Source organism: Natrix helvetica (genome assembly GCF_964273705.1).
Source record: "Natrix helvetica genome assembly, chromosome: 6".
NCBI classification, from domain to species: Eukaryota; Metazoa; Chordata; class Lepidosauria; order Squamata; family Natricidae; genus Natrix; species Natrix helvetica.
Window position 1 is genome coordinate 79055588 of NC_138553.1, and position 27003 is coordinate 79082590.

Genomic DNA, 27003 nt, shown 5'->3' on the forward strand with positions numbered 1-27003 from the left:
TAGGCCGGCGCACACGTCTATGTGCCCACAGCTCAACGTGCACGTGCATGTGTATTCACGCCGGCCCAGTTTCCCTCTGCCCCTCCCGCTTCCACGCCAGGTCCCTGGGCCGCAAAAGTTGGGGATCACTCCCGTAGTATATTATTTCTGGAGCAGCTGAAAAGTCCCTTAAGCCAGGGGTCGGCAAACGTAAACACTCAAAGAGCCATTTGGACCCGTTTCCCACAGAAAAGAAAACACCAGGAGCCACAAAGGTCCTAACCGGGAGCCCCCTGTTCAATTCTGGAGCCGACTGGAAGTTCAGTTCCCACACCGTAGAGTCTCCTCCTAGCGTGGTGTATTTTTTCCTCTACCTGTCATAACCGAAAGCCCTATCAATGGTGGAGACAACTGGAAAACCCTCCCCTTGCCATAGAGCCTTCTCCTGGTGCACTGGGCTTCTCCCCCCCCCCACCCGGAAGCTCCTCTCAAAATTGTGGCGCCGACCGGTGACGGAGCAAAGAGCCACATGTGGCTCCAGAGCTGCAGTTTGCTGACCCGCCATAAGCCATAGGACACTGCATAAGCACTGCAAGCAGTTAGCAAATTCAACATTTGCCATTGGATGCCAAGAAGGGCATCTGTGGCTTGAGGGGTGGAACTCTCTGTTTAAGTCTGGGGGAAGAGGTTTCTTTGCAAGAAAAACAGGGCACAGATAACAATCCTGTGCCCACCAGCTGGCAGATTTTGGTCCTTTGATGCTGGATTGAGCTTCTCATTTCAAAATGAATTATAGGTAGTCCTTAATTTACAATCACAAATTCAAAGTTTATCGTGTTATTCTGTTGGCCACTAAGTGAACAGTTGTAAGTTGAGGACTACCTGCACTTCATGGATTGAAGCGAGTAATTGTCAACATTAATTCGAGAGAAGAAAGTTAACAAAGATTGGACTTCTTATAGATTCAAAGTAGTCCTTGAGTTAGGACCATTCCTTCAACAAGTGTTCAAAGTTATGACAGTGCTGAATACAGGGATTTACGACCAGCCCACGGAGTAACACCTGTTGCAGTGCTGAATTGTATCATTCTCATTTAACGACCCCATAATCCCTTGTGGGGTGGGGCACGTCGGCAACTGAATGGAGCTAGCAGAGCGTTTACTGGCCGGATTCCCTTCCTGTTGCCGGTGCGGAGTTTTGTTCAGCAGACATATTCTCATTGTGTCCAGAGAGAGAAATATCTGCCTCTCTCTAGGACTGAACTCGCAGCCTCCTGGTTTGTGAGGCAAGAGCGCCCCTCTAGGCCACTGTACCACTCTGCAGTGCTGAATTGTATATGTTAAAAGGTTTAATTAAAACAACAACAAAAAGCAAAATTGACACTGGCATTACCTTATATCGCTTCATGCAGTCTTTTTTAGACCGGCCTGGAACAGAGGCTGCTATTTTCTCCCATCTCTCGGGAGTATTCACTGGATACGTTTTGAGAGCCTGTTCTAAGAGTTTTTGCTCTTCTGTCGTCCACGGAGTTGTGTCTGTGAATGATACTGCGGGGGGAAAAAACAGGAGAATGGTCTCAGCGAGAATGCCCTTCAAAATATTTCCCTTCAAAAGTGCAGGACTCCAAATGTGTAGATTTATTCCCGCTCTTAAGTGCGTTTCTTGTTTTTCGTAACCGCTTTTAAAACAAATGGGTCTTTTTCCAAAGACGGTTCGATCTTTGTTTCCTAATCTAGTCTTCCAAGGAATCCCAGCACGTCAGGCTATGTTGCTGAAACACAGGGAAAATGATGTGGCCCGCCAGCGGCCAGCAGAGCTGGCAGCAGATTCGGCCAGTGAAGAGGCTATGGAGGAACATGGGCAAGTCCTGGAGTCTGGGGAAGGCTCGGACGAGGGCTCTGCGTCGGGAGTAGAGAGGGGACCAAGGCCATCCGGTAGTTATTTGCTGCCTCCAGAGTCTGACATCAGTGTGGCAGAGGAACAGGGGGAGCCTGTTCCCAGTGTGCGCATGCACAGAGCTGCCAGAAGGCAGGAACAGTTAAGATAAAAAGGATGACTCGGGAATAAGGCTTGGAGATGATTGGCCACTCCCATAAGACATAAAAGAGGAGCAAATGAGACGTGAGCTTTTGCAGGAAGCAATTAGTTCATTCTGGTAGGTTCAAGCTTTGAGAAATTCTGTTTGACTCTGTGCGACCAATTCGCTCGCACAGAGAGGGGCTCCTCCAGGTGCCGTCCGCTAGACAATGTCGTGGGGCGGCGCCTAGGAGTAGAGCCTTCTCTGTGGCGGGCCCAGCCCTGTGGAATGACCTCCCTCCGGATATTAGGAATACCTCTGACCTCCGCTCCTTCCGTATTAAGCTGAAGACCCACCTATTTCAAGCAGCTGGCCTGGCTCAACTCTGATCTAACCATATCGCTCCTGACGGGTTTTTAACTGGGTATTTTAATTATATTTAATTTCTAGGGGTTTTAAATACTGTATTTTAATTGTTTTATCAATTGACCTCCTCCTTGTGTATGTTTCAGTGTATGTCTTTGTTATATGTTTGTTTTGTTTACATATTTATTTCGTATGTTTCGTTGTACGCCGCCCCGAGTCCTTCGGGAGAGGGTGCGGCTAAGAAATAAATATATTATTATTATTATTATTATTATTATTATTATTATTATTATTATTATTATTATTATTATTATTACTAAGTTTGGCCTTGCTCTGCATTTGGCAATTAGGTCTCTGGCAGCATTCCCAGGGAGATAAAGGTGGGTGATTATCAACATTTCCCTGAAAGACGGTGGCAACTCGAGCAGACATCTGTCAGAATCTTCACAGACTGTTTGTGAAGCCTTGTGGGCTGTGAATGACCATAATTCATAGCCGTATAGATAAAAGAGGGCTTTTGGGACTAAGATTATGATTTATGTCTTCTCCGCAAGCCTAGGTCAGAACAGAAAATGCTAAATGTACCTTCTTACTACTGGATTCTGCTGACATTAGGGCAGCCTGGCATCCAGAGAACTGTGTCTGCGTGTCTACAGGGAGTCCTTGATTTACGGCCACAATTGTGCCCAAAATTTCCACTGCCGAGCAAGACAGTTGTTAAGTGGGTTTTGCCCCATTTCACGACCTTTGTTGCCCCGGTGGTGAGGTGAATCACTTTGGTTGTTAACTTAGTAACCAGGCTGTTAAGTGAATCTGGCTTCCTCATTGACTTTGTTTGTCCGAAGGTCGCAAAAGGGGATCATGTGTGACCTCGGGACACTAAAGGTTTCTCTCGCATATATGTGCTAGTCGTACCCGACTCTAGGGGGCGGTGCTCATCTCCGTTTCAAAGCTGAAGAGCCAGCGCTGTCCGAAGACGTCTCTGTGTTCATGTGGCTGGCATGACTCAACGCCGAAGGCGCATGGAACGCTCTTCCCTTCTCACCAAAGGTGGTCCCTATTTTTCTACTTGCATTTTTTACGTGCTTTCGAACTGCTAGGTTGGCAGAAGCTGGGACAAGTCACGGGAGCTCACTCCATTACGAGGCACTAGGGCTTCGAACCGCTGAAATGCCGACCTTTCTGATTGACAAGCTCAGCGTCTTAGCCACTGAGCCACCCCGCTCCTGTGGCTCGGGACACTGCAACCGTCAAATACATGCCAGTTTCCCAGCGTCCCAGTTTTGATCACACGTCCATGGGGATGCCGCAACAGTCGTAAGTGTGAAAAACGGTCATAGGTCATTTTTTTCAGTGCGGTAGTAACTGAGTGGTGACTAAATCAATGGTTAGAATTCAAGGACTAACGGTATCAACATATCCAGAAATGTGGCGTTTAAAAGAAATACGATACCCGTGTAGAATACACTCACACACACACACACAGGCTCTCTCTCTCTCTCCATTTACCTTCAAAACGTTCTGATGGGGCAGCGCTGTCTGCTTGTGGTATGACTCCATGCTCTTTCTTAAATTTATCAAAAGCTTTCTTATTGATGTCGTCCTTTTGATGAGGATCTAACAATAAGGAGACATTAAGACAAATCAGCCACTGATGAAGTTTGTAGGGGTTCAGGTCATGTTTATCCCAAAGTTGCTTTTTCAGGAGGCAAACTTCCTTCTTGTCTCTTTTGAGGATGTTTTGTTGCTCATCTAAGAAGCTTCTTCAGCTCTCTTAGATGAAGACCCTTGGAATGGATTTTCAGAGGAAAAATGGCAAACTACAGGAACCATTTGCCCCATTCAGCTGACCCTGAGGTTCACAGGTAAACCTCCAAGTGGCCTCAACAACCCTGTAAAAGGATGCAAAGGACCAACTATCTGCAAAGAATATAAATCCTTCCATTCCCCACCATCCAGTCAGAGCTGAAGAAGCTTCTTGGATGAGAAGCGAAGCGTCTACGCAAAAAAAAAAAAAACCACCACCACCAAGAAAGTCCAATTGCCTCCTGAAAAAACCCTTTTGGGACACTAACGAAGTTGTAATAAATAAAATCTACTGATTTTCCATCAACTTGTTTAAGTAAAGATTTAGTCTATGCTCAAGTAATTCAAGTCTGGTAATAAATTACACACGCCCTTTTTTTTAAAAAAAACTTGCAAGTCTGAATTCTGGAAGGATTTTGTAATAATCTTTAACAATGTCCTGATAAAGCTTCCCCCCCCCCCCTCCGCCATGCAGATTCTTTTCAGGCTGCGTAAGTATGTTTGCGCAAATGACGTCCTAATTTGCATGTCTACAATTTTTTTTTTTGTATTGGAGGCAGTTTGGGAATGAAAGTCGAATCTGTTTAAAACAGGATTCCTTGTTTTCTCTATTCAAAAGCAAAAAGGCTGGAACGCTCAGTTTAAGCATCGACCAGTTCTTTAAAAAAAAAAACTAGCCATTTCTGGTCATTTTGTTACACTAGCAACACCAACAGTTTCATCGACTTTTAATTCTCCTCCAAGGCCACCAGAATACATTTCTGTTGTGGCCCAGGAGGAGCCGTTGCTGCTGCCACCAGACTCCGAGAGTGAGGGTCCCTATGAGTCGGCTCAGGAGGATGTGGAGGACCCTGGACAGGGTTCCGACTCTGAGCAGGGATCGGAGAGTCTGGTCGGCCACCAGGAGTCGCCTGAGGCATGGAGCAGCGATGAGAGCTAGAGGAGGGGGGTTCCTGATGTCATGCCTTGGAGCAGTGGGGAGGAGTCACGAGACAGTGAGTCAGAGATTAACAGGGAGTTCCTGGACGCCCGTTATCGCTGCGCCCATAAACGCAAGGAGCGTGGGCGTAATTATCGGCGGTAAGGGCTCTCAGCTGTTGATCAGGAGACTCCTCTTCAGGCTATAAAAGGGTTGACTGTGGATGCACCCTTTGCAGCAGTCAACAAAGGACTCCTGCAAGAAGTTTTGGTCTTGTCGTGTCTTGTCATTGTGAGCTTTGTCGTAGTGGTTTACTGCCACGGAACGTTCTGTCTGTCTGTGAAATAAACCTTGTTCATTTGTATTGTTCCGGAGCGTGTTCTGTGTGGGCGAAGGAGGAAGGGGGGGGGGTCAGAACACATTTCTTTGACTAATCTGTATCAGCATGAACAGCAGAAACACCATTTAATAGATTTTCTCAATGACAGCAGCTAACTGTACTATACACATATAGTACCAGATAGTGCAGCGGTCACCAAATGGTGATGTGTGAGAAAATGTTGGTGGTCTGCAGAAAAATTATTTGCATTTTTTATATTGCACTAAATCAGGGGTCCTCAAACTACGGCCCCTGAGATGGATACGTGCAATGAACGCTTGTGTTGCTGCAGAGTCTCCCCCTTCAAGGTCTTTTTGTGTGGGTCAGAGGGGGACAGAAATTGCAACTTGGGGTCTGCTTCAGCCTCCTGGTGGGGGGCTTTGGGCGAAGGATGGAGGGAAGAGCCGCTGGTGGTGAAGAGCCGGAGGGCCTTGTTCCATTGGGACTGCATCATGGCCTGGAACTGGCTGACCATCTCATCCGTCTGAGCCTCCAGGTGCTGGTCCCTGGCCTTGCACTTCTGCAGGTCTTCCCTCTGCTTGGAAAGTCTATGCTCGTAGTCCTCAGTGAGGTGCTTCTGTTGAGCCTCCTTCTTGGTCAGATCCAATTTGAACTGAGCTGTTTTGCCAAGTCTTTTCTCGTGGTGGCTGCTTAGCTCCAACAACCGCTTCCTAAGGAGCCAGGACAGGCAGGTGAGGAGCGGCTGGGAGGGGAGGCCTGGCGAGGCACCTCTTGATGTGAGTGACATCGAGTTGGCCACACCCACCCAGCTTGGTGACCCCTGAGATAGCATTTTGCAGTGAACCTCTATAACCCAGAGATATTTTCTGGTGCAAATTCTGTTACACCAAAGATTTTACAATCGTTGGATGCACCAAAGCGTGTGCTTTTGAACATGCACAAAATCTCATTTGGAATTAAATGCTTTAATTAATGCTTTAACGAAAGTACCCCTTCCTCCCACTGATTCCATCAAATGAAAGGGTTACTGAATGGATTAACAAGATTAAAAACTCTCATTCAAGCATTCAGACGTGATGTTCTGTAATAGCAAAAAGCACCCCCAGCGGAGACCAAGTAAGAAAAGAGAGACGGTGAGTTTGAAGGTTTCTCCCCTTTTGCTTCAGACTGGGGGAAGGTGAGAAATTTCCAGAGACAGCCAGAAATGATTTTAAGCTTGCAGAAGGAAGACCGAATTTAAAGCCAGAGTAAATAAAATGAAGGCATGCAGACCATCTTACAAATATAACGATACCAAGTTTCTGGAGGTTCTTTGCTTTGTTGATAACGTCTTTCGCCGTTCTTTTTATCCCCGTGGTAGAGTGCAGATTCATGTAATTGGCAATAACTTCCCATCTACGAAAAAGAAAAAAGAAAAAACCATCCGTGATCGAAAATTATTTGCAGAATTTTTGAATGAACTTACCAAAGGTTGCAATGAAACACTTCCAACACTGGGGAAGTTTTAAAAAAAGAGATTGGACAACCACTTGTCTGAAATGGTGCTGGGTTTCCTGCCTGAGCAGTGGGTTGGACTAGAAGACCTCTAAGGCCCCTTCCAACTCTATTATTCCATTCTGTTCTAAATGCTGGGCATTTTCTTTTTTTTTAAAGCAAAATGTCTTTACACACACACACACACGCACACACACGCGCACAGGTAATTCTTAACTTATGACTATAATGGAGCCTGCCCATTGATTGTAAGTCACGATTGTCGTAAAACAGATCACCAGCGTGACCAACATAATATTACAACCTTTTTTTTTGCAGGAGTCATGAAATAAACACAGCAGCTGTTTGCTAAAGTCTGGTTTTGCTGAAAACCATAAACAAATATAATATTTGGGGGCGGGGGGGACGACGACTAAAATTGCATTAAATGTGATTGTAGGACTGTGGATGCTGCAAATAACCCAGAATAGAATAGAATAGAATAGGAAAATAGAATAGGAATATAGAATAGAATAGAATAGGAATATAGAATAGAATAGAATAGAATAGGAATATAGAATAGGAAAATAGAATAGGAATATAGAATAGGAAAATAGAATAGGAATATAGAATAGAATAGAATAGGAAAATAGAATAGGAATATAGAATAGAATAGAATAGGAATATAGAATAGAATAGAATAGGAATATAGAATAGGAAAATAGAATGGGAATATAGAATAGGAATATAGAATAGAATAGAATAGAATAGAATAGGAAAATAGAATAGGAATATAGAATAGGAATATAGAATAGAATAGAATAGGAATATAGAATAGAATAGAATAGAATAGGAAAATAGAATAGGAATATAGAATAGGAATATAGAATAGAATAGAATAGGAATATAGAATAGAATAGGAATATAGAATAGGAAAATAGAATAGAATAGAATTCTTTATTGGCCAAGTGCGATTGGACGCATGGGGAGTTTGTCTTTTGATGCTCTCAGTGTATATAAGGAGAATAAAATACATTCATCAAGAATAAAAAGATACATTTAGTGATAGTCAAGGTTAACTAATAAGTTGTCAAATCGTACAAGGAAACAATAAAAACAATATAAATTGAAAGATAAAAGCAACATGGTTGCAGTCATAAGTGGTGAGAAATAAATACTAGGAAGGAAGAGAAGAATAATAGTAATAGTCTTGGTAAATTATTGACAGTATTGTGGGAATTAGTTGTTAAGTAGAGTGATGGCACCCTGCGCCAATACACCCCCCGTCATAAATGTGAGTCAGCTGACAAGCATCCGGCTGTGAATCACATGACCATGGGGACGTTGTGAAAAATGCTCGCTTTTTTCAGTGCCGTTGTAACTTCAAACTGTCGTTAAACGTACTGCTGTAAGTCGAGGGCTACCTGTCTGGTTGTCGATGGATGCTCAAAGAATGAATATAGGCTCACCTTGAGTTCGTCCCAGCAGGAAAGAGATTGACTGCTTTAATCAGCAACTGGAGGTCGTCTTCAGACCAGCTCTTGCTGCCTCCGACACTTCCGCCTGTCGACTTCTCCGAGCTCTTTGTGGCTTGCCGCATTCGTGCTTCTGCTTCTTCCTTTTCTCTCCTTACCTGTTCATTTACTTGTTCTATCTACATGGATGTAAACAAACACATCTCTCAACTGAATTACCAAAAACCAAAAAGTACGTTTCTCCAACCATCGCAGAACTATTGCGAGCCCCCAATTTATTTTGTTCCGATCACTGCTGCGGGAGAAGAAGCCGACACCCAAAAATGGACAGAAATTGTCAAACGGAAGGACAATTTTGATTCCCACAGGGGAAGAATGGCTGCAAAAATTGATGGAGTTTGAACAGAGATGGCGGGATTGACTTGCTTTGGTTAAAGAAAAGAAGACAATTACTTTTGTTTATACTTGGAAACCACTTCTGGACTTTGTGCTTGAGGTGGACAAGAATGAAACTTTGATTTGGGGTTTTGTTGATTAGCTAGATCAGTTTTTATAGAAAGGGCTAGTCTATATTACTAGATAAAAGTAAAAAGTTGAGGTTTGATGCTATTATCTTATTCGACTGCACCAAAAAGAGTTGGAAATCAACATGCTTTTTTCTTCCCCCCCCCCCTTTTGCCCTACACTTTCCCCCCCTTTTCCCTCCCTTATTTTCCCATTATTTTCTTTTGAATTTTGTATTTATATTGTATTTTGATAAACTGATACATTTTCAACTACCCCCAGAAAACGGACAGAAAGTCAAGGAGAACTGTAAAATGATGATGAAAAAAGTCTTGCTTAGTATAGTACCTTTTATTATCAAGTGTGAGGTAAAAAAATTCCCAAATCAACACAAAATTGGAAGTTTTTAGATGCTTCTACACTGGCATTTATTTGTTTTGTATAGTGATATCCAAGGGCTGATTCTTTTATTTGTTAAGTAGTTTTTGTCACCTATTCTCTTTTGGGAACTGTGCCTTCATCTATGCTCCGAATTGTAAGAATGTCTAAATACCACTAATTCTGAATGAATTCCGGTAAGTGATATTGGGGTACAATGGAAAAAAGCTACTCCACTGTTAGTAAAGATGTTATCTTGGATATCCCTGTGCATCAAATCAGAAGGTATCTAGGAGCCGTGGTGGCACAGAGCTTAGAATGTGATATTGCAGGCTAATTCTGCCGACTGCCAGCAGTTTGATCCTGACCGGCTGAAGGTTAACTCAGCCTTCTGTTCTTCTGAGGTCAGTAAAATGAGGACCCAGGGGACAAGATGCTGACTTTGCAAACCGTTTAGAGAGGGCTGTAAAGCACTATGAAGTGGTATGTAAGTCTAAGTGCTATTGCCTTTCCTTCCTTTCCTTCCTTTTTTCCTTTCTTTTCCTTTCCTTTCCTTCTTTCCTTTCCTTCCTTCTTTCCTTTCCTTTCCTTTCCTTCTTTCCTTCCTTTCCTTCCTTTCCTTCCTTTTTTCCTTTCTTTTCCTTTCCTTTCCTTCTTTCCTTTCCTTCCTTCTTTCCTTTCCTTTCCTTCTTTCCTTTCTTTCCTTTCCTTTCCTTTCCTTTCCTTCTTTCCTTTCTTTCCTTTCCTTTCCTTTCCTTTCCTTCTTTCCTTTCCTTTCCTTCTTTCCTTTCCTTCTTTCCTTCCTCCTTCCTTCCTTCCTTCCTCATTCCCTTTCTTATTCTCCTTCTTTGTGGCACAGTGGTTAGAATGTGGTATTGCAAGCTGACTCTGCCCACCACCAGGAGTTCGATCCTAACCAGCTCAAGGTTGACTCAGCTTTCCATCCTTCCGAGGTCACTAAAAGAGGACCCAGACTGTTGAGGGCAACAGGCTGGCTCTGTAAACCGTTTAGAGAGGGCTGTAAAGCACCATGAAGCGGTATATAAGTCTAAGCGCTATTGCTATCTAGGAAAAATCCTTGGATTGAATCATGCAGATTTCCAATTCCTTCTTTTCCTGAGCTAAAATATATTTTTTCTACTTTCTCTTCTGGGAATGCAGAATTATTATTATGATTTTTTTGCAAATACAGGTAGTCCTCAACTTAAAACAATTCCTTTAGTGACCGTTTGAAGTCACGGCGACCCTGAAAAAAAAGTGACTTGTGATCGTTTTTCACACTTACGACCCCCCAGTCACATGAACCAAATTCAGACACTTGGCAAACTGATTCATATTTACGACGGTGGCCGTGTCCCCGGGGGTCATGTGATTGTCTTTTGTGACCTGACAAGCAAAGACGATGGGGAAGCCAGATTCACTTAACAACGGTGGCACGAAAGGCTGTATAACACGGAGCAAAATTCACTTGGTAAGCGTTTCACTTAGCAGCAATAATTTTGGGCTCAATTGTGGTCGTAAGTTGAGGATTACCTGTAAATCTCTATAGGCCCCACAGAAAAATGTTTTTATTACGTTTAGATTCTAGTAGCCACGAAGCAGTGTGCTGTTCCAATTTTTAGAGATGCCATTCTACAGGGGACGTTTCCTCTTTTGTAAGTTTCGCCGATTTTTTTTTTTTTTACAGGACAAAATATTCATATTTACCTGTTTTAATACCGCAGCCTTCCCTTCGTCCTTTGTGGTGGATGTAAGTGCTTCATTCAAGCACTGCAGACTAAAAATAAATCATTGAGCGACATTTCAGATCTACCAGTAGCAGAAAGCGGAAGGTCAGCAAACAAAGAGTAGAGGTCAGCACTGCATACCTGGCCAGCTCCAGCCGATCGCAAAGCTTTTCTACTTCTTCCATCATCTTAACGTTTTCTGCCTCATTGTCAGAAAAGTAATTCCAGTTCTGAAAACGGACCGCCAAATGCTTTATTTTCAGGTTGGAGAAAAATATTACACGCAACTGACATACAAACACATCTGACTGGAGAAGGGACAACCCTGCTATAACACCGACCTTAAGATGAGTTTCGGTGGTCAGAAAGGATGTCTGACTCTTTACTTCGCGATAGAATATGGAGTTGGGCAATTAAAACCTTGGAGGTTTTTGATTTTAATTTTAAAACGGGTTAATTTTAAAATCCAAGGGCTCAGTGGCTAAGACGCTGAGCTTGTCTGTCAGAAAAGGTCAGCAGTTCGGAGGTTCAAATCCCTAGCGCCGTATAACCGAGTGAGCTCCCATGACTTGGTCCCAGCTTCTGCCAACCTAGCAGTTCGAAAGCACTTAAAAATGCAAGCCATCTTTTCTTTTTAGAGTTCAGGCCTGCCACACTTTCTACTGTTTACTTTCTATGGTGGGAAAATGGGAGGGGGGAATTATACGGAGTTGGGTGATGTGTAGCCATAACAACATTCTTCTAAGGAAGTCAACATTTGTCTCTGCACCTGGCCGGATCTGGATGGGAGGAATCTGTCTTTGTGGCAGTGGAAGATTGGACCATGGGATGAACTTGTGTGGGTGTGTGGGGGCAGGGTCTTGAACTTTCAAATGGGTAGGGAAAACCCGGAAGCTTTCAGATTCGGGTTTTCCCAGGTGTGCCAACATGGCATCCCTAATAAATTGGAACTTTGAGGAACCACAAGGTTCGGAGTTTTATTTCGTTCGGAGGTGATTTTTGGGACCCTGACACCTACATAGTTTGGGACCAGGTTCTTTGAGGGGCCGTCTTTTCCCAGTCCCCTCCCATCTAGTAGGAGAACCAAGAAGGGCCTTTTCTGAGGTGGCTCCCTTCCCTATGGAGTATTACTCCTCCAGAGATGAGATTGGCCTTCACTTTGACACTCTTTCCCAAGGCCTTGAAGAGCTGATTCTGCCAACAGAGATGGATGAAGCCAACCAAGTGGCTTTCCTGACTGACTGTTGTCACCAGAGGGGGAAAGGGGTGTATCACTTTTTATAGTTTTTATATGGAATTTGTATCTTTATAAGCCGCCTGGAGTCGCTGAGAGGTAGTTGTACACCGCCCCGAGTCCCTTCAGGGAGAGGGGGCGGTCTATAAATTTAATAAATAAATAATAATAATAATAATAATAATAGTTGGGTGGCCATATAAGTTTCCATTTTATTTCATTTTATTTACAGAAAGAGCGAAAATGTCAATGTATATATAAACAGTGTGCTGTCTGGGTATAATTATATTGAGTAATACAGTGTTTCACCGAAAATAAGTCAGGGTCTTATTTTTTTTTTCCGCCCCCGAAATAAGCGCTTGGCCTTATTTTCGGGGAGTACTTATTATTTTTGAGGTGCAGGAGGTGGGGAGTGTGGTCACCTCATGGCTGCTGCTCGGTTGCAATATTTTCAGGGAGGGCTTATTTTCGGGGGAGGGCTTATTTTAGCGCATGCGCTCAGAAGCCCGATTGTCCGGGGAGGTCTTGTTTTTGGGGAAACAGGGTAATCATCATCAGAATAACAATAGCATTCATAACATCAGTAGCCATCCTGTAGTAACAATATCATAACACTGATAATAAACATACAGTAACAATAGCGCTTACTTAGTCGTTCTCTTTTAAATCTAATGTCTCTTTCTGCTTGATAACCATTGATAGAACGAATCCCATAATAAGAAATATTCAGTGTTGCCGTATAAATTTTCTTAATGCTATTTACATTATTTTCTTTCTCACATACCCCAAAGCTGCTTCCCAAATCCTAACAGCACGGCCTATTTCTAACCCAGTGGTTTCCAGTGGGGGGCGCACGTCCCACAGGGGCGCAATGTGATTTGTAGTGGGAGCAATTTGAACCTTGTTTAAACCAAGTTAATGGCCTTTTAGGCTTCCTCCGCGTGAGTATATACTTTCTGAGTATATAGGACCTCCTTTGGTTATATTTTCCATGCATTAATTATGCATTAATTTTATATCTCTTTTCAAGCCAATTATACCACCTATTCCAGGGGTGTCCAAACTTGAGAACTTTAAGACTTGTGGACTTCAACTCCCAGAATTCCCCAGCCAGCAGAGCTGGCTGGGGAATTCTGGGAGTTGAAGTCCACAAGTCTTAAAGTTCTCAAGTTTGGACACCCCTGACCTATTCCATGTCTTTTAATACTCTGTTTCCTCTCTGCCTTTTAGTTCCATCGTTAATTCATCCATTTCCACACCTTTTTTTATAATCGCTGTGTTTGAGGAAATGGTTTTTTTGTTTCCAATTTCAATTTTTAAAGATGCTTAGGTGGGGCATGGCCAAAAAAAGATTAGGGACCACTGCCCTAACCCTAACCACAAAGCAATCATTGCTCTAAAGCAGTGCTTCTCAAATAGTGGGGCGGGCCCCCCAGGGGGGGTGCGAGGCTCCGTAAAGGGGGGCTCAGCTCAAATTATTTTATATATTTTTGTTTTGCAGGTTAAAGTTTTTTTTTAATATTGTGTTCCTTTAAATCCTGTGCTCCTTTAAATCTTTTCTGCTACAGTTAATAAAGCTATTCTTTGTTGTAAATTGATCCACATTTCTTTCTTTTTTTATTCTCTTATACGTTAATAAGGATACAGTGTTATGCAGAGGTGTACTTATAACAATTTTATAGACAAATGATACTATTTACAGTCGCGCGGGGGGCGCGAAATGTTTTCTTCTTCCTAGGGGGGGCATGACAGAAAATAATTGAGAAGCACTGCTCTAAAGCAACTAAAGCACCTTCTAAAACATTTTGAAAAGTTCAAAGCACAATTCCAACATAAATCTGCTTGCGGGGAAAACATTTCAGTAGAGCAAACAAATTCTGAGAAGCGAACAAATGTCGTCTCCCGGTTCCCCGGGTTTTAGCAATGATAAATGATATTCAAATATGCCGGATGTTGGACTTGACTAAAAAAAAATAAATAATAAGGTTTGACGAGGACAACAGCCGCTCACTTTGCAGGTGGTCCGCAGTTTTTGCCTCTCCTTTTTGATCGCTTTCTTCTGTATTTCCTTCTCTTTCTTCATCAGCAAAGTCTGTTGCCTCGCTTCCTCCTCCTCCTTCTCCTTGGCCAGTCGTGCCATTTCGAGTTCTGCTTGCCTTTGCTGAGATAAAGAGAAAACTCTGGCGTCACCCTTCTCTACGTCAAAATTAAAACGTCGCGACTCGGGGGAGAGAACAAAACCAGCATGGATTCCTGGATTCTCTCTTTCTGGCAAGAATGAAGGCCTATCGCAGGGGTCGGCAACCTGAAACACTCAAAGAGCCGCAAAGGTCCTAACCGGAAGCCCCCCCCCCCGTTCAATTCTGGAGCAGACCAGACGTTTGGTCCCCTCCCCACCATAGAGTCTCCTCCTAGCACAGAGTCCTTTTTCCTCTATCTGTCCTAACTGAAAGCCCTAACCCTATCGATTGTGCAGCCGACCGGCGACAGGGAGCCACAGCAGAGGGATGAAAGAGCCACATGTGGCTCCAGAGCCGCAGGTCGCTGACCCCTGGCCTATCAAGATGGGAAGGCCATAGACCTGAGCCATCTTAAGAGACCCAGACGTTCTTATTCTACAGCTGCTGATGATAAGCATGGAGAGATCAATTGATCACAACATCCTAAGGATCAAGTACAGGTACTCCTCGGCTTATGACCACAAGGGAGCCCAACATTTATGTTGTTAAGGGAGAGGTTTCTTAAGTCAGTTTTGCCCCGGTTTTACGACTTTTCTCGCCGCCTCTGTTAAGGGAATCCCTGCAGTTCTTACATTAGGAACATGGCTGTTAAGGGAATCTGGCTTCCCCATTGACTTTACTCATCAGAAGGTCGCAGAAGGGATCACCCGACCACTTGACCCTGCAGCCGTCATAAGTGTGAACCAGTTGTCAAGCATCTGAATATAAATCATGTGTCCATGGGGGATACCGCAATGGTCGTAAGTGTGACAAAGGTCATAAGTCAATTTTTTCAGTGCCGTTGTAACTTTGAACGGTCACTAAGCAGTTATAAGTCGAGGACTACCTATAAACATACAGACTTAATTACTGGATTACATGAAACAATCTACTTTGGTACTTTGAGCTAAACTTAAGTACTTGATTGTATGAGGACAATAACTGTTTAATTGTTACAGCCACAAGTACGCCAACATAAAACATTTGATGATTAGATCAGGAGTTGGCAAAACCCACAGCTCTGGAGCTGCATGTGGCTCTTTCATCCCTCTGCTGCGGCTCCCTGTCACCAGTTGGTAAAAGGAAAAAGGACACTGCGCTAGGACTCTATGGTGGGGGAACTGGACTTCCGATCAGAAGAGGAAAAAGGACGCAGCGCCAGGAGGAGACTCTATTGTGGGGGAATCGGACTTCCGGTCAGCAGAGGATGTCGCGCTAGGAGGAGACTCTATGGTGGGGGAACCGGACTTCCAGTCAGCAGAAGAAAAAGGACGCCGCACTAGGAGACTCTATGGTGGGGGGAACCGGACTTCCAGTCAGTAGAGGAAAAAGGACGCTGCACTAGGAGGAGACTCTATGGTGGGGGAACCTGACTTCCGGTCGGCTCCAGAATTGAAGGGGGGGGGGGCTTCCAGTTAGGACCTTTGTGGCTTTGAGTGTTTAAGATTGCCGATCCCTGGCTTAGACCCTGGCTTAGATATACTTTATGTTCACTGGACTCCAGAGGGGTATCCCGGTTACAAATAAGCCTGGACACAATCAGGAGCGAGTTTGCACATGGTGCTAACGTCAACGGTTCCTAACCCACGATCCAGAAATCCCTAGTGAACTGCAAGAGATGAGCAGACTGCTCGGGAGGGAAAAACCGAAAACAAGAAATGTTCACGAGATCCCCAAACTCTCAACATTTGGACTTCTATCCTCCCTAAATTGCAGCATCAGGGAAGCTTGTGCCGTTTCAACCAATTTTATTTTTTAGAATTGGGATTCTTTAATTTTGGAGGCATCGAGCATCGCAATGTATTCTGGCGGCTGTGGAATCTTGTTTTATGGGATGAACCAAAACATGGCTTGATGTCACTTCTTGAATAATCCCAGCCATCACCAGGATTTATTCTTTAACATGTTGCACGCAGGCTACAATATGTGACGTAGGCCACTGTGCCATTAAACTACTAAAAACCCAAGTCTTTACACCCATTTATATCTGAAACTAGTTGATAATAGGGGGAAAATGTCCGGACCAAACATAATTTCTAATGTTGGATTTTCCCCCTTACCAAAGGGAGCCCCCTTGTGGAGTACTGTGAAGCCGTTACCATGGCAACTCTACTGTGCTGTACAGTAGAAGCCATTTTAAGGTACAACAGGCTGTATCACACACAGTGAGGGATATTAGGAGTATCTTATCCCCACAGTATTTGTTTCCAGGGAATGTCATCTGTGCACCCAAGTTTGGTTGAAATTGCTCAATGCGTTCCAGAGTTACATAGACACAGACACACACAGCTGTTTATATATATATAGAAAGAAGAAAGAAGAAGAAAGAAGAAGAAGAAGATGGTTTCAACTTAAGATATAATTTAGAACTTACTCTTTCTTTTTCCTCTTGTTCTTTCCGTTTTGCTTCGACCTTCGCTTTCTTCTCGGCTTCTTTCTTTGCTCTTTCTTCCTCTTTGAACTTTTTTATTCTGGGATCGCAACTGTATGAATTATCTTGGAACAGAAAGAAAATGTATATACGTAGGGCTGGCCCAAAAGGTGCCATTTAACGATCGGATAAACCAAGGCTCTTGAGTTCATACTTACCCACTAAGGTCCTCACTCTATTCATCTCTTCCTTTTTCCTCAACGATCTGCCGGCTCTGTTCTGTTTCTCAATCCATCTTCGCTCATCTCGACTGCAGGGAAAGATGAAAGGAAGCTCGGTTTAGCTCGGGTGCGTTTCCAAAATAAGCCACGGTCCTAGGTCAGTGTTGGTGAACTTCTGGTGTGCATGCACGCACGAAGACCAGCTGGCCGGTGCACATGTGTGTGCCGGAAACTGGAAGATCATCTTCCCAGTGCGCGCATCCACACCGGGCAGCTGGCACGCACGCCCTCCCATTTCGACACTCGGTGCCAAAAAAATTCATCCAAAAACATTGGGTATATGGCCCGAGATCACCAGGTGGCTTCCTATCTAATCAGTGGAATGGCTCGTCTCTAGAAATTGTGCGTGCTCCAACATCGGAGGTTTTTAAGAAGAGACCGGACAGCCGCTTGTCTGAAAAAGTGTTGGGACTCCTGCTTCATCCGAGGGTTGAACTAGAAAGACCTCCAAAGTCCCTTCCAACTCTTAATTTTGTTATTCTGAGCGCATGCGCTAAAATAAGCCCTCCCCTGAAAATAAGCCCTCCCCGAAAATATTGCCTGCCACAGCAGCCGCCATGAAGTGGTCACGCTTGACGCCTCCTGCACCGCAAAAATAAAAAGACCTCCCCGAAAATAAGGCCAAGCGCTTATTTCGGGGGTGGGGTGGGGGGGTATCACAGTGGGAAACACAGTGTGTGTGTGTATGTATGTATGTATATATATATATGTATATGTATGTATATATATGTATATATATATATATCTGTGTGTGTTTATGTGTGTGTGTATTTTCTTTCTATTTTTCTTCCTTCTTTCCTCCTGTCTCTCTCTCTCTCTCTCTCTCTCTCTCTCTCTCTCTCTCTCTCTCTCTCTCTCTCCCTCCCTCCCTCCCTGCCCTTGGAAGAAAAAGACATGGCAAGCCATATCCAAAAATAGAGTGTCGAAAAAGAATCAGGGCTGACACAAAGCACTAATAATAAGAACAACGCAACAATAATCCAGTGGTGGGTTTCAAAAGTTTTTAGAAACTCTTCTGTAGGTGTGACATGCTTTGTCGGCGTGGCTTGCCGGCCATGTGACTGGGTGGGCGAGGCCAATTTGTAAAATGTGGTGAGACTCACTTAACAACTCTCTTGCTTAGCAAACTGTTGGCTCAGGAACTCTGGCATTTGAAGCACGCAAGTCTTAAAGCTATCAAGGTACAAGACCCTTGCGCCCCTAACCCTTTAGAAAGAAAAAACCCCAGGGGTGTTCAAACTTGACAGCTTTAAGACTTGTGGACTTCAACTCCCAGAATTCCACCTCTCGCTCTTCATCTTGATGATGTGTGGACGGGCGGGGGAGGGAGCTGGAACCGGTTCTTAACGGCTGTGTAGATTTGTGGAACCTCTTCTATACAAGAGGTTAGAACTGGCAGGAACCCACCCCTCGTATCATCTAGTAATATGCAACAACACAAGATTACTACTTAAATTCAGGCATATTCCTAGATAAGGCTTCAGTCCTCTTCATAGCTATGTATATGTAAGTATTTTCCACTGAATTAAAAGGGATTTATTTCTGAGCAGAGAAATAAGGGCTCTCTAAAATTGGTGACACCCAATTATAATGTGTGAATGTATCATTTTGATATATTAATCATTTCTTTTGAGAAGCCCTTTCCTTTACACACCATTCTGCTTTCTCTTTTTCTTCTTCATCCAAGTAAGAAAATTCTCGCCAAGAATCAAAGTTATACCTATTGAAGTAACATCAAAAGAAAAAGTCAATAAAACACAGGGGAAAATGACAGCTCCTTCATATAATTTAAAAGCCTTTTTTTAATAGTCCATATTGTTAATATGCAAATTCCTAAATACTAAATACAGCAAGACAGAGAGCAGGTTTTGACTGCTTATGTAAATCCATGGGTTAGTAAAAATAAAAGCCCGTTTTCCAAACCCAAAACTTAGTATCACACCTATATAGTAGATCAGAGTTTTTCAACCTCTGCTACTTAAAAGATGTGTGGAGTCCTATTTCCATAATTTTCCCACCAGGTTCCTGACTGGAAGTTTTTAAGGAGAGATGAGATAACCATTTGTCTGAAATGGTATGGGCTTTCCTTCCTAAGCAGGGGATTGGACTAGAAGACCTCCAAGGTCCCTTCCCACTCTGTTATTCTATTCCATTCCATTCCATTCCTATTCTCCATTCCATATTTTCTATTCTATTCTCTATTCCATTTCATATTTTCTGTTCTGTTCTATTTTACTCTATTCTCCATTCCTCCTATCCTATCCTACCCTATCCTGTTCTATCTTATCCTATTACCAATGTTTGGTCTATGCTCTCTGGTGTTTGAAACTCAGTTAGTTATATTCATGCTAGTTTTTTTTAGGGAAGATGAGGAAAACGAAAAGGAAGGAAGCAGGTTAATTAAAAAAAGCTAAAGACCACAATATTTTATTTTCCTTATATAGATTAACTTCTATTCATTCTCTATTTGCTTTTCCCATAGATTTCATCTGTATGATCCTGATTTAAAAAAGTGGCAGAATTAATTCACTTACCAGAAAGAATAAAAGGCATCCACCTCATCGAAGGATGAGTTCAGATCCCCAAGCTTAGGAACATTTTTCTTATTTGACCACCTGTAGCAAATTAGCAAACAAACATACATTATTATTTTTTTGCAGAAACCGCATCTCCAGCATTGATCCCCACATCTAAACATCTGCATTTTTTAAATTTTATTTTAGGGGGATTTCAAATTCAGAAAAAAACAATATATTAAATGGTCTAACATGCTACCCCAAGCAACTAAATTCTTAACATGAAACAGAAATGCATGGTGCCAATGTTACGTTTGTTTCATTTATTAAGGAAGTATACAGGGTCACCCAACTCACTCCTAGTGGCTTTTGGTGGCTCACAGGCATAACACCCCCAAATGCCAAACGCAATAAACCCCCTCTGGTGACAACAATCAAGCAAAACACTTGATGGGCTCCATATCTCCCTGGGGTCACCAGGCCTGCTGATAAAACCGCTATCTTTGGGGCCTTTCCAAAAGAGTGTCAAAATGGAGGCCAATTTGATCTTTGCAGGGATGATGTTCCATAGGGAGGGAGCCACCACGGAGAAGCCCCTTTTTCTGGGCCCCACTAGATCAGGGGTATCAAACTCGATCCCATTGCGGGCAGTTACCAGGATTTTGTTTGCCCTTGGGGGCCTGGGATGGGTGTGGCCTAGTCCTTACGGTCTAGTGGGGTGGCACGGGATGGTCCCTCGCTATCTCCAGGACGGCCCTCTGGGACAACTCTGGGCCTATCGCAGGCCATGTGTTTAACACACCTGCAGTAGAGGGGATATCCTTAAGTAAAGGGACCCATAACATATTTTGTGTCTGGACTGCAATCATATTCCTTTTAGGATCTTTGGCCTGCCGCACACTCTCTTATTTTACTCTGCTGTTTCATTAGTGGGGAATTGGGAGGGGGAATAATAAGGAGTAGAATGTGTTGTTGTCAAAATAAAACATTCCTTTCTAGAAGCCCAAGGTTGTTCTTTGTCTCTGCACCTCTGCACCTGACCGGAACTGGATGGGTGGAAATGACAGCGTGGCAGAGGAAGATTGGACCATACGATGGACTTGTGGGTGTGGGGACAAGATCGTGAATTTTCAACTGGGAGGGGAAAACCCAGGAAGCTTTCAGATTCGGGTTTCCCACAGATGTGCCAACATGTCTCTCTTAATAAATTGGAACTTTGAGGAAAGCTCTGCCTTGGACTCTGATTTAATTATGGATGAGATTTGGAACGCTGACGTTTTGCTTCTCTGCTCTGGTGGATCAGGTAGATGCTGCCTGAAGACGTTAGGGCTAATTATGGTTCCCAGAAGCAATGCATTTATTCAAGGGGAAACTCATCCAGGCTATTTTGGAGTAGCCCCTCCATGCCATGGCAAAAGGCAGAAAGCAATCGAAGGACCATTCTGAATGTGGAATAATCTATACCGGCCTCTGTTGCAGGAAGCAAATCGCAACAGCTACAATCATTTGCCTGGAGTGGTACAGGATCTTCTGCTTGAGCAGGGAGTGGGACTAGAAGCATGATGGCCAACCTATGGCACGCCTGCCACAGGTGACACACACGGAGCTATTTCTGAGGGCACACAAGGTGTTGCCCTGTCAGTTCCAGCACGTATGTGTGCGCTGGCCAGCTGATTTTCAGCCTTGATTTTCGGCTATTTTTCGCCGAAACCTCCGGAGGGCGAAAAACCACCCAAGGCGCAAACCGAAAGTTTGGGAATGAACGCATTGGGCTGTTTTTTGCATTCCAGAGGCTTCAGGGAAGCCTCCTGAAGCCTCCGGAGGGAGAAAAACGGCCCCACGAGCAACGCGGAAGTCCGTTACTGAATGTCATCCCCCGTAAGCAGACCTTCAAGGAAATCCAATGACGGCTTGAAAAGCACAGTAACAGTCCCAGATAGGTGGGGAAGGAGGAATCTCTGAGGGTCTAACCCAAAAAAAGAGGCTTACCTGGCATTTCTTTCAAAAACGGGGGCAAACACCTCGAAGAAGTTTTCCTTTGCTTCGCTTTTAGAAGGAACGGTGTTGTCAAAAGTAGGGTCTATGCTGTTAAACGCTCTTCTTTTCACGGGGTCCGATAATGTTTCGTAGGCTGGAAGGTTAAAATCAGACAGTTCTAATTTATTACATGGATAGAATATAGCAGTGATGGCAAACCTTTTTGGCACTGAGTGCCCAAACTGGAACACGCCTGCATGCGTGTGCATGTGTGAGCGCTGGAGTGCCGGAAACCCCAAGACCAGCTGGCCGGCGGGTGCATGCCTGTTTTTGGGACCGTTTTTGGCCTGAAAAATGGCCCCAAACCAACCTGAAAAGTGGCCTGTTTTTTTGGCCTTTTTCAGGCTATTTTTCGGGCAGTTTTCTGGCACTCGAGAGCCCCAAAAGACCGGCTGGCTGGCATGCCAGAATCTAGAAGAGCAGCTGGTGACGGCATGTGTGCCCACAGACCGGGCTCTGCGTGCCATCTCTGGCACACGTGCCATAGGTTTGCTATCATGGGAATATACCGTGTTTCACCCAAAATAAGATAGGGTCTTATTTTCATTTGCCCCACGAAATATGGCCTTGGGCTTATTATAGGGGGAGGGCTTATTGTTTTGGGGTTGCCGGGTGGCTGCTCCCTTGCGAGCGGACTCCCGAAGAGCCAGGCACAGCCAAGGCACGTGGTGCTCTGCCCGCTCCCCAGCTCCCACGGCTTGGCACATTAGGGATACCCCCTAGGTCAGTGCATGGAGCTCTGCCTGGCTGGAGAAGGGGATTGCACGAGCTCCTGTTCCGCCCCCAGCAAGCATGCCTCCCACCCTCAGCATGCCCTGGCCCAGCTCTCCCTGCAGCCGCCACCAACACCGCACTCCACGCATAACTTCCTTTCTGGCTTCCAAACTCCAAAACTCAGCTGCTGAGTCTTCCAGCAGCGGCCAATCTAGGAGTGCGCTCTATGGTTGTGGGCTGGCTGCTGGAAGACTCTCTGTCCGGCAGCCAGCCCACAACCATAGAGCACACTCCTAGACCGGCCGCTGCTGGAAGACTCGGCAGCCGAGTTTTGGAGTTTGGAAACCGGAGAAGATGTTATGCTCGGAGCGCGGCGGTGGTGGCGGCTGGGCCTGGGCATGGTGAGCCTGGGAGGCATGCTTGCTGGGGGCAGAACAGGCGCTCGCGCAACCACCTTCTCCAGCTGGGCAGAGCTCCATGCACTGACCTAGGGGGTATCCCTAACGTGCCAAGCCACGGGAGCTGGGGGGCGGGCAGAGTGCCACGTGGCTTGTCGCCTTAGGGATATCCCCTAGGTCAGTGAATGGCACTCTGCCCGGCTGGAGAGGGGGTTTGCCGAGCGGCTGCTCGTGAACGTGGTCACCTCATGACTGCTTCGACTCTGAGGCTGTGCCCACTCGCAAGGGAGCAGCCGCCTGGCAACTCCGCCCTCCGCCCAGGCAGAACGCCACTCCCCAACCTAGCGGTATCCCGAAGGCACCAAGCAACGTGAGCGCCTTTCCGCCCCCCCCTCCCCAGGCTCCCGTGACTTGGCACGAATGGTTGGAAGTCGAGGATTACCTGCACAGGGAATTTTACTGCCAAGGTCCAAGTAGAGCACACTTATTCTCTTCCATGCCTGTGACAACTCACTCCTGGACCTATTTACAACTGATCAGTTGCTTCCTAATTTTTTGTAACACAACTTGTGTCCCCAGACTTTTTCACTCCCCCCCCAACAAATTCTTCTGTTTTTATTGCGTCTGTTCTGACCTAGGCTTCTTAAGAACATGAAGCAAACTCCTTGTCCTGACAAAAACCCCTTTTATTGATTGACTGTGAATTCTGCTCATTCACATCCAGCAAAGTCTTTCCAGGGAGGATTTACAGTCACAGACCTTCTCTGGCTTGGAGAGCTGCCAGGCCGATATCTGCAAAACTTGGCAAGGAGTCTCAGAGAGTCACAAACCAATTAAGCGAATGAATTGTCTCCTGCAAACTCCACTCCCCTTTCGCTCCTCTTTTATTTCCTCTGGGAGGGGCCATTCATCGTCCACCTGTGGCCTTACTCCCAAGTCGACCCGTTCCTTAGCTGTTCCCTTCGTCTGGCAACTCTGCGCATGCGCACACTGGGAACAGGCTCCAGCTGTTTGTCTGCCTCACTGATGTCTGACTCTGAAGGCAGCTGATAACTGTCAGACGGCCCTGGCCCCCTCTCTGCCTCTGCACAGAGCCCTCATCAGACTCCAGGAGTGGCCCATCTTCCTCCCCAACCTCCTCACTGTCCGAATCTGCTGCCAGTCAGTTCCGCTGGCGGGCCACACCGTTCAGAATGACTGCTGCACTTGGTTGCCATATCCTTGCCACCCCTTTGGGGATATTTTAGCGTTAATACAACTGGTCTGTATATGTGCCTATGTGTGGGTGGATGTCTTGTTCAGAGGAATTCAGTAAGGTGGGTTTGAGGGGTAGCATCAATCAACTGGAGCCTTTGGAGGGAATAAGGAAACGTAACTCAGCTGCTTACAGCACAATATAAAAGTCAAAATGAAAGTAGGAAGCGCAGACAGTAAAAAAAAATATTTATAGAGAGTGGCTCATTTGTAAGGCAAAGGATGGGCATGAAAACTGATCAGCTGATTAACACCTACGGCAGGGGTGTCCAAACTTGGGAACTTTAAGACTTGTGGACTTCAACTCCCAGAATTCCCCAGCCAGCCATGCTGGCTGGGGAATTCCGGGAGTTGAAGTCCACAAGTCTTAAAGTTCCCAAGTTTGGACACCCCTGACCTACGGCATGATCAAACAACTCAATTTATATTTAGTGCTCTACTTGCTAGCTCTTACCTTTTGTAATGCAGGTAAAATAATCATTGTCCCCTTCCCCGATTTGTTCTCCTGCTGCTTTCCGTTTGTCAGGGTGGTGCTTCAGAACCATGGCCTTATCTATGGATGAAGGAAAATAAAATCAAGCACAGTTCCATCGCACGTGATCTCGGGCCACCTTTCAAACAAGGAAGAGCGAGGAAACGGTGACCTTTTTCGTTTGGCAGAAGCATCCCAGAATGACAATACGTGGGGGATGTAGCTGTCTTTAAAAGAAGTAAAGTGATGTAGAAATATCCACACTGGGTTAAATACGTGGGCAGCAGCTGCTAAAAAAGCCAACATAGTTCTGGGCTGCATAAACAGAGGGAGAGAATCAAGATCACATGAAGTGTTAATGCCACTTTGTAAGGCCTTGGTGAGGCCACACTTGGAATACGGCATTCAGTTCTGGTCGCCACGTTGTAGAAAAGATGTGGAGACTCCAGAACTCGTGCAGAGAAGAGCAACAGAGATGATTAGGGGACTGGAGACTAAAACATATGAAGAACAGTTGCAGGAACTGGATATGTCTAGTTTAATAGAGGGACTAGGGGAGACATGATAGCAGACTTCCAATATCTCAGGGGTTGCCACAAAGAAGAGGGAGTCAAACTATTCTCCAAAGCACCTGAAGGCAGGACAAGAAGCAATGGGTGGAAACTAATCAAGGAGAGAAGCAACTTAGAACTGAGGAGAAATTTCCCGACAGTGAGAACAATTAATCAGTGGAACAGAAGTTGCCTACAGAAGTTGTGAATGCCCCAACACTGGAAGTTTTTAAAGAAAATGTTGGATAGCCATCTGTCTGAAACGGTATAAGGTTTCCTATAACATAACAGGGAACCACACAGACTGGAAACCAGAGACATTTTTATTAGGCTTAACCGCAACAAAATACAGTCAAGAGACTCTATACCTAATCTTACATATTATTACTGCGTCCAGAATAACATAAGCACAGAAATGGAAGAACAACACGCTACTGAAGGAAGACGAGTAACATGGAAGGTCTTAGAATGCGCGGAGATGGACCAATTGACTAAGGAAATTCAAGGAAAGGAGGAATCAACGAGTAACCATTTAGTTTGGGGGAAATGGTACAAATGGTTAGATGATAGAAATAAGAAATCGGGAAATACAAAATGTATTGTAGAAGAAGGAGGACAGAGTGATAAGAAGGTAGGAAAAGTAGGATATACAAAAGTAGAAAAAGATATACAATAGAACGAGGGTAATTTGATCGTCTGATACAAATGACTAAACATAAACAACTAAGAAACAAAATGACCACAAATGTAAAAATTAGAATGTATAGTAGGGGAAATAATAACTGTAAAGATGCACCGATAGGTATCTGCTGTAAAAGGAACATGCAGTTCCTGTGTTGTTTGTAAGTTATGTGTATGTTTTTGTCGATGTGTTTAAGTGTTTAAAATAATAAAAAAAGAATCTTACGATGCAGAGATGTTACCCCAGTTAGATATGGATGTAATCTTGTTCAGGAGGGTGAGACTAGTTGAAGGACGGACGTTAAATCGTCCCCTTGTCCCACTCTTACCTTGCAGCCTATGAGCGACTGTGACGAGACAAACATTTCAACTTGGGGAGAAGAAGTTTTATTATTTTACCCATTTTCCATGAACGCTCGGCGAACTTACGAGCTGCTTTGATCTGTTTCGGAGAGGCCTTGTATCTTAACTGTCCCAATCCAAGAACTGAATAGTGATCCTGATTCTGGGAAGGGAAAACAAAACATGAATATTCATAGTCCTTCGGGAGAGGGTGCGGCTAAGAAATAAATATATTATATATATTATAGCAGCCTCAGGTTAATAATAAGAGAAACGATAACATGAAATTATATTTTCCCCATCCCCATAGTCTCTCCCTTATCCAGTTGTCTGTCTTGCCCGTACTGAAGTTATGGCAGCCTCGGTGGCGCAGTGGTGAGAGAGCGGTACTGCAGGCTACTTCTGCTGACTGCTCGTTGCCTGCAATTTGCCAGTCCAAATCCCACCAGGCTCAAGGTTGACTCAGCCTTCCTCCTCCCTTCTGAGATGGGTAAAATGAGGACCCAGATTGTTGGGGGGCAATAGGCTGACTCTATAAACCGCTTAGAGAGGGCTGTAAAGCGGTATATAAGTCTTAAGTGCTATTGCTATTGAATGGCCACTAAATGAACTGTTGTAAGTCGAGGACTACCTGTGTTGATACATACACCTGGAGGCTGCTTACTCATTTGATTTTAAGTGGCTTACAATGAGGATCCAGGTTGTTGGGGGCAATATGCTGACTCTGGAAACTGCTTAGAGAGGGCTATAAAGCACTGTGAAGCAATATATAAATGTAAGTTCTATTATTGCCCTTCCTTTCTCCCTCCCTCCCTTTCTTATTCTCGTTCCTTGTGGCTCAGTGGTTAGAATGCTCTATTGCAGGCTAACTCTGCCCACTGCCAGGAGTTCAATCCTGACCGGCTCAAGGTTGACTCATCCTTCCATCCTTCCGAGGTGGGTAAAATGA

At 44.6% G+C, this 27003-nt stretch overlaps 1 protein-coding gene across 2 annotated transcripts in view; it reads right to left on the reverse strand.

The window, feature by feature from the left end:
- The window catches only part of DNAJC2 (DnaJ heat shock protein family (Hsp40) member C2), a 31566-nt gene that overhangs the window by 522 nt on the left and 4041 nt on the right, over window positions 1-27003 (reverse strand). The window contains exons 3-16 of one of the 2 annotated variants that reach the window (XR_014175724.1): window positions 26142-26217; window positions 24463-24561; window positions 21595-21736; window positions 19624-19704; window positions 18744-18809; window positions 17027-17118; window positions 16812-16933; window positions 14230-14379; window positions 11126-11214; window positions 10965-11034; window positions 8370-8554; window positions 6708-6822; window positions 3872-3979; window positions 1372-1526 (exon numbers count right to left, since the gene is read on the reverse strand). Coding sequence is in view for 1 of the 2 variants with exons in the window: in XM_081957359.1 (XP_081813485.1) it covers window positions 1372-1526; window positions 3872-3979; window positions 6722-6822; window positions 8370-8554; window positions 10965-11034; window positions 11126-11214; window positions 14230-14379; window positions 16812-16933; window positions 17027-17118; window positions 18744-18809; window positions 19624-19704; window positions 21595-21736; window positions 24463-24561; window positions 26142-26217 (1536 nt within the window). In the remaining variant the exon portion in view is untranslated. The remainder of the gene's footprint in view (window positions 1-1371; window positions 1527-3871; window positions 3980-6707; window positions 6823-8369; window positions 8555-10964; window positions 11035-11125; window positions 11215-14229; window positions 14380-16811; window positions 16934-17026; window positions 17119-18743; window positions 18810-19623; window positions 19705-21594; window positions 21737-24462; window positions 24562-26141; window positions 26218-27003) is intronic. The other variant, XM_081957359.1, reaches the window with a different exon arrangement.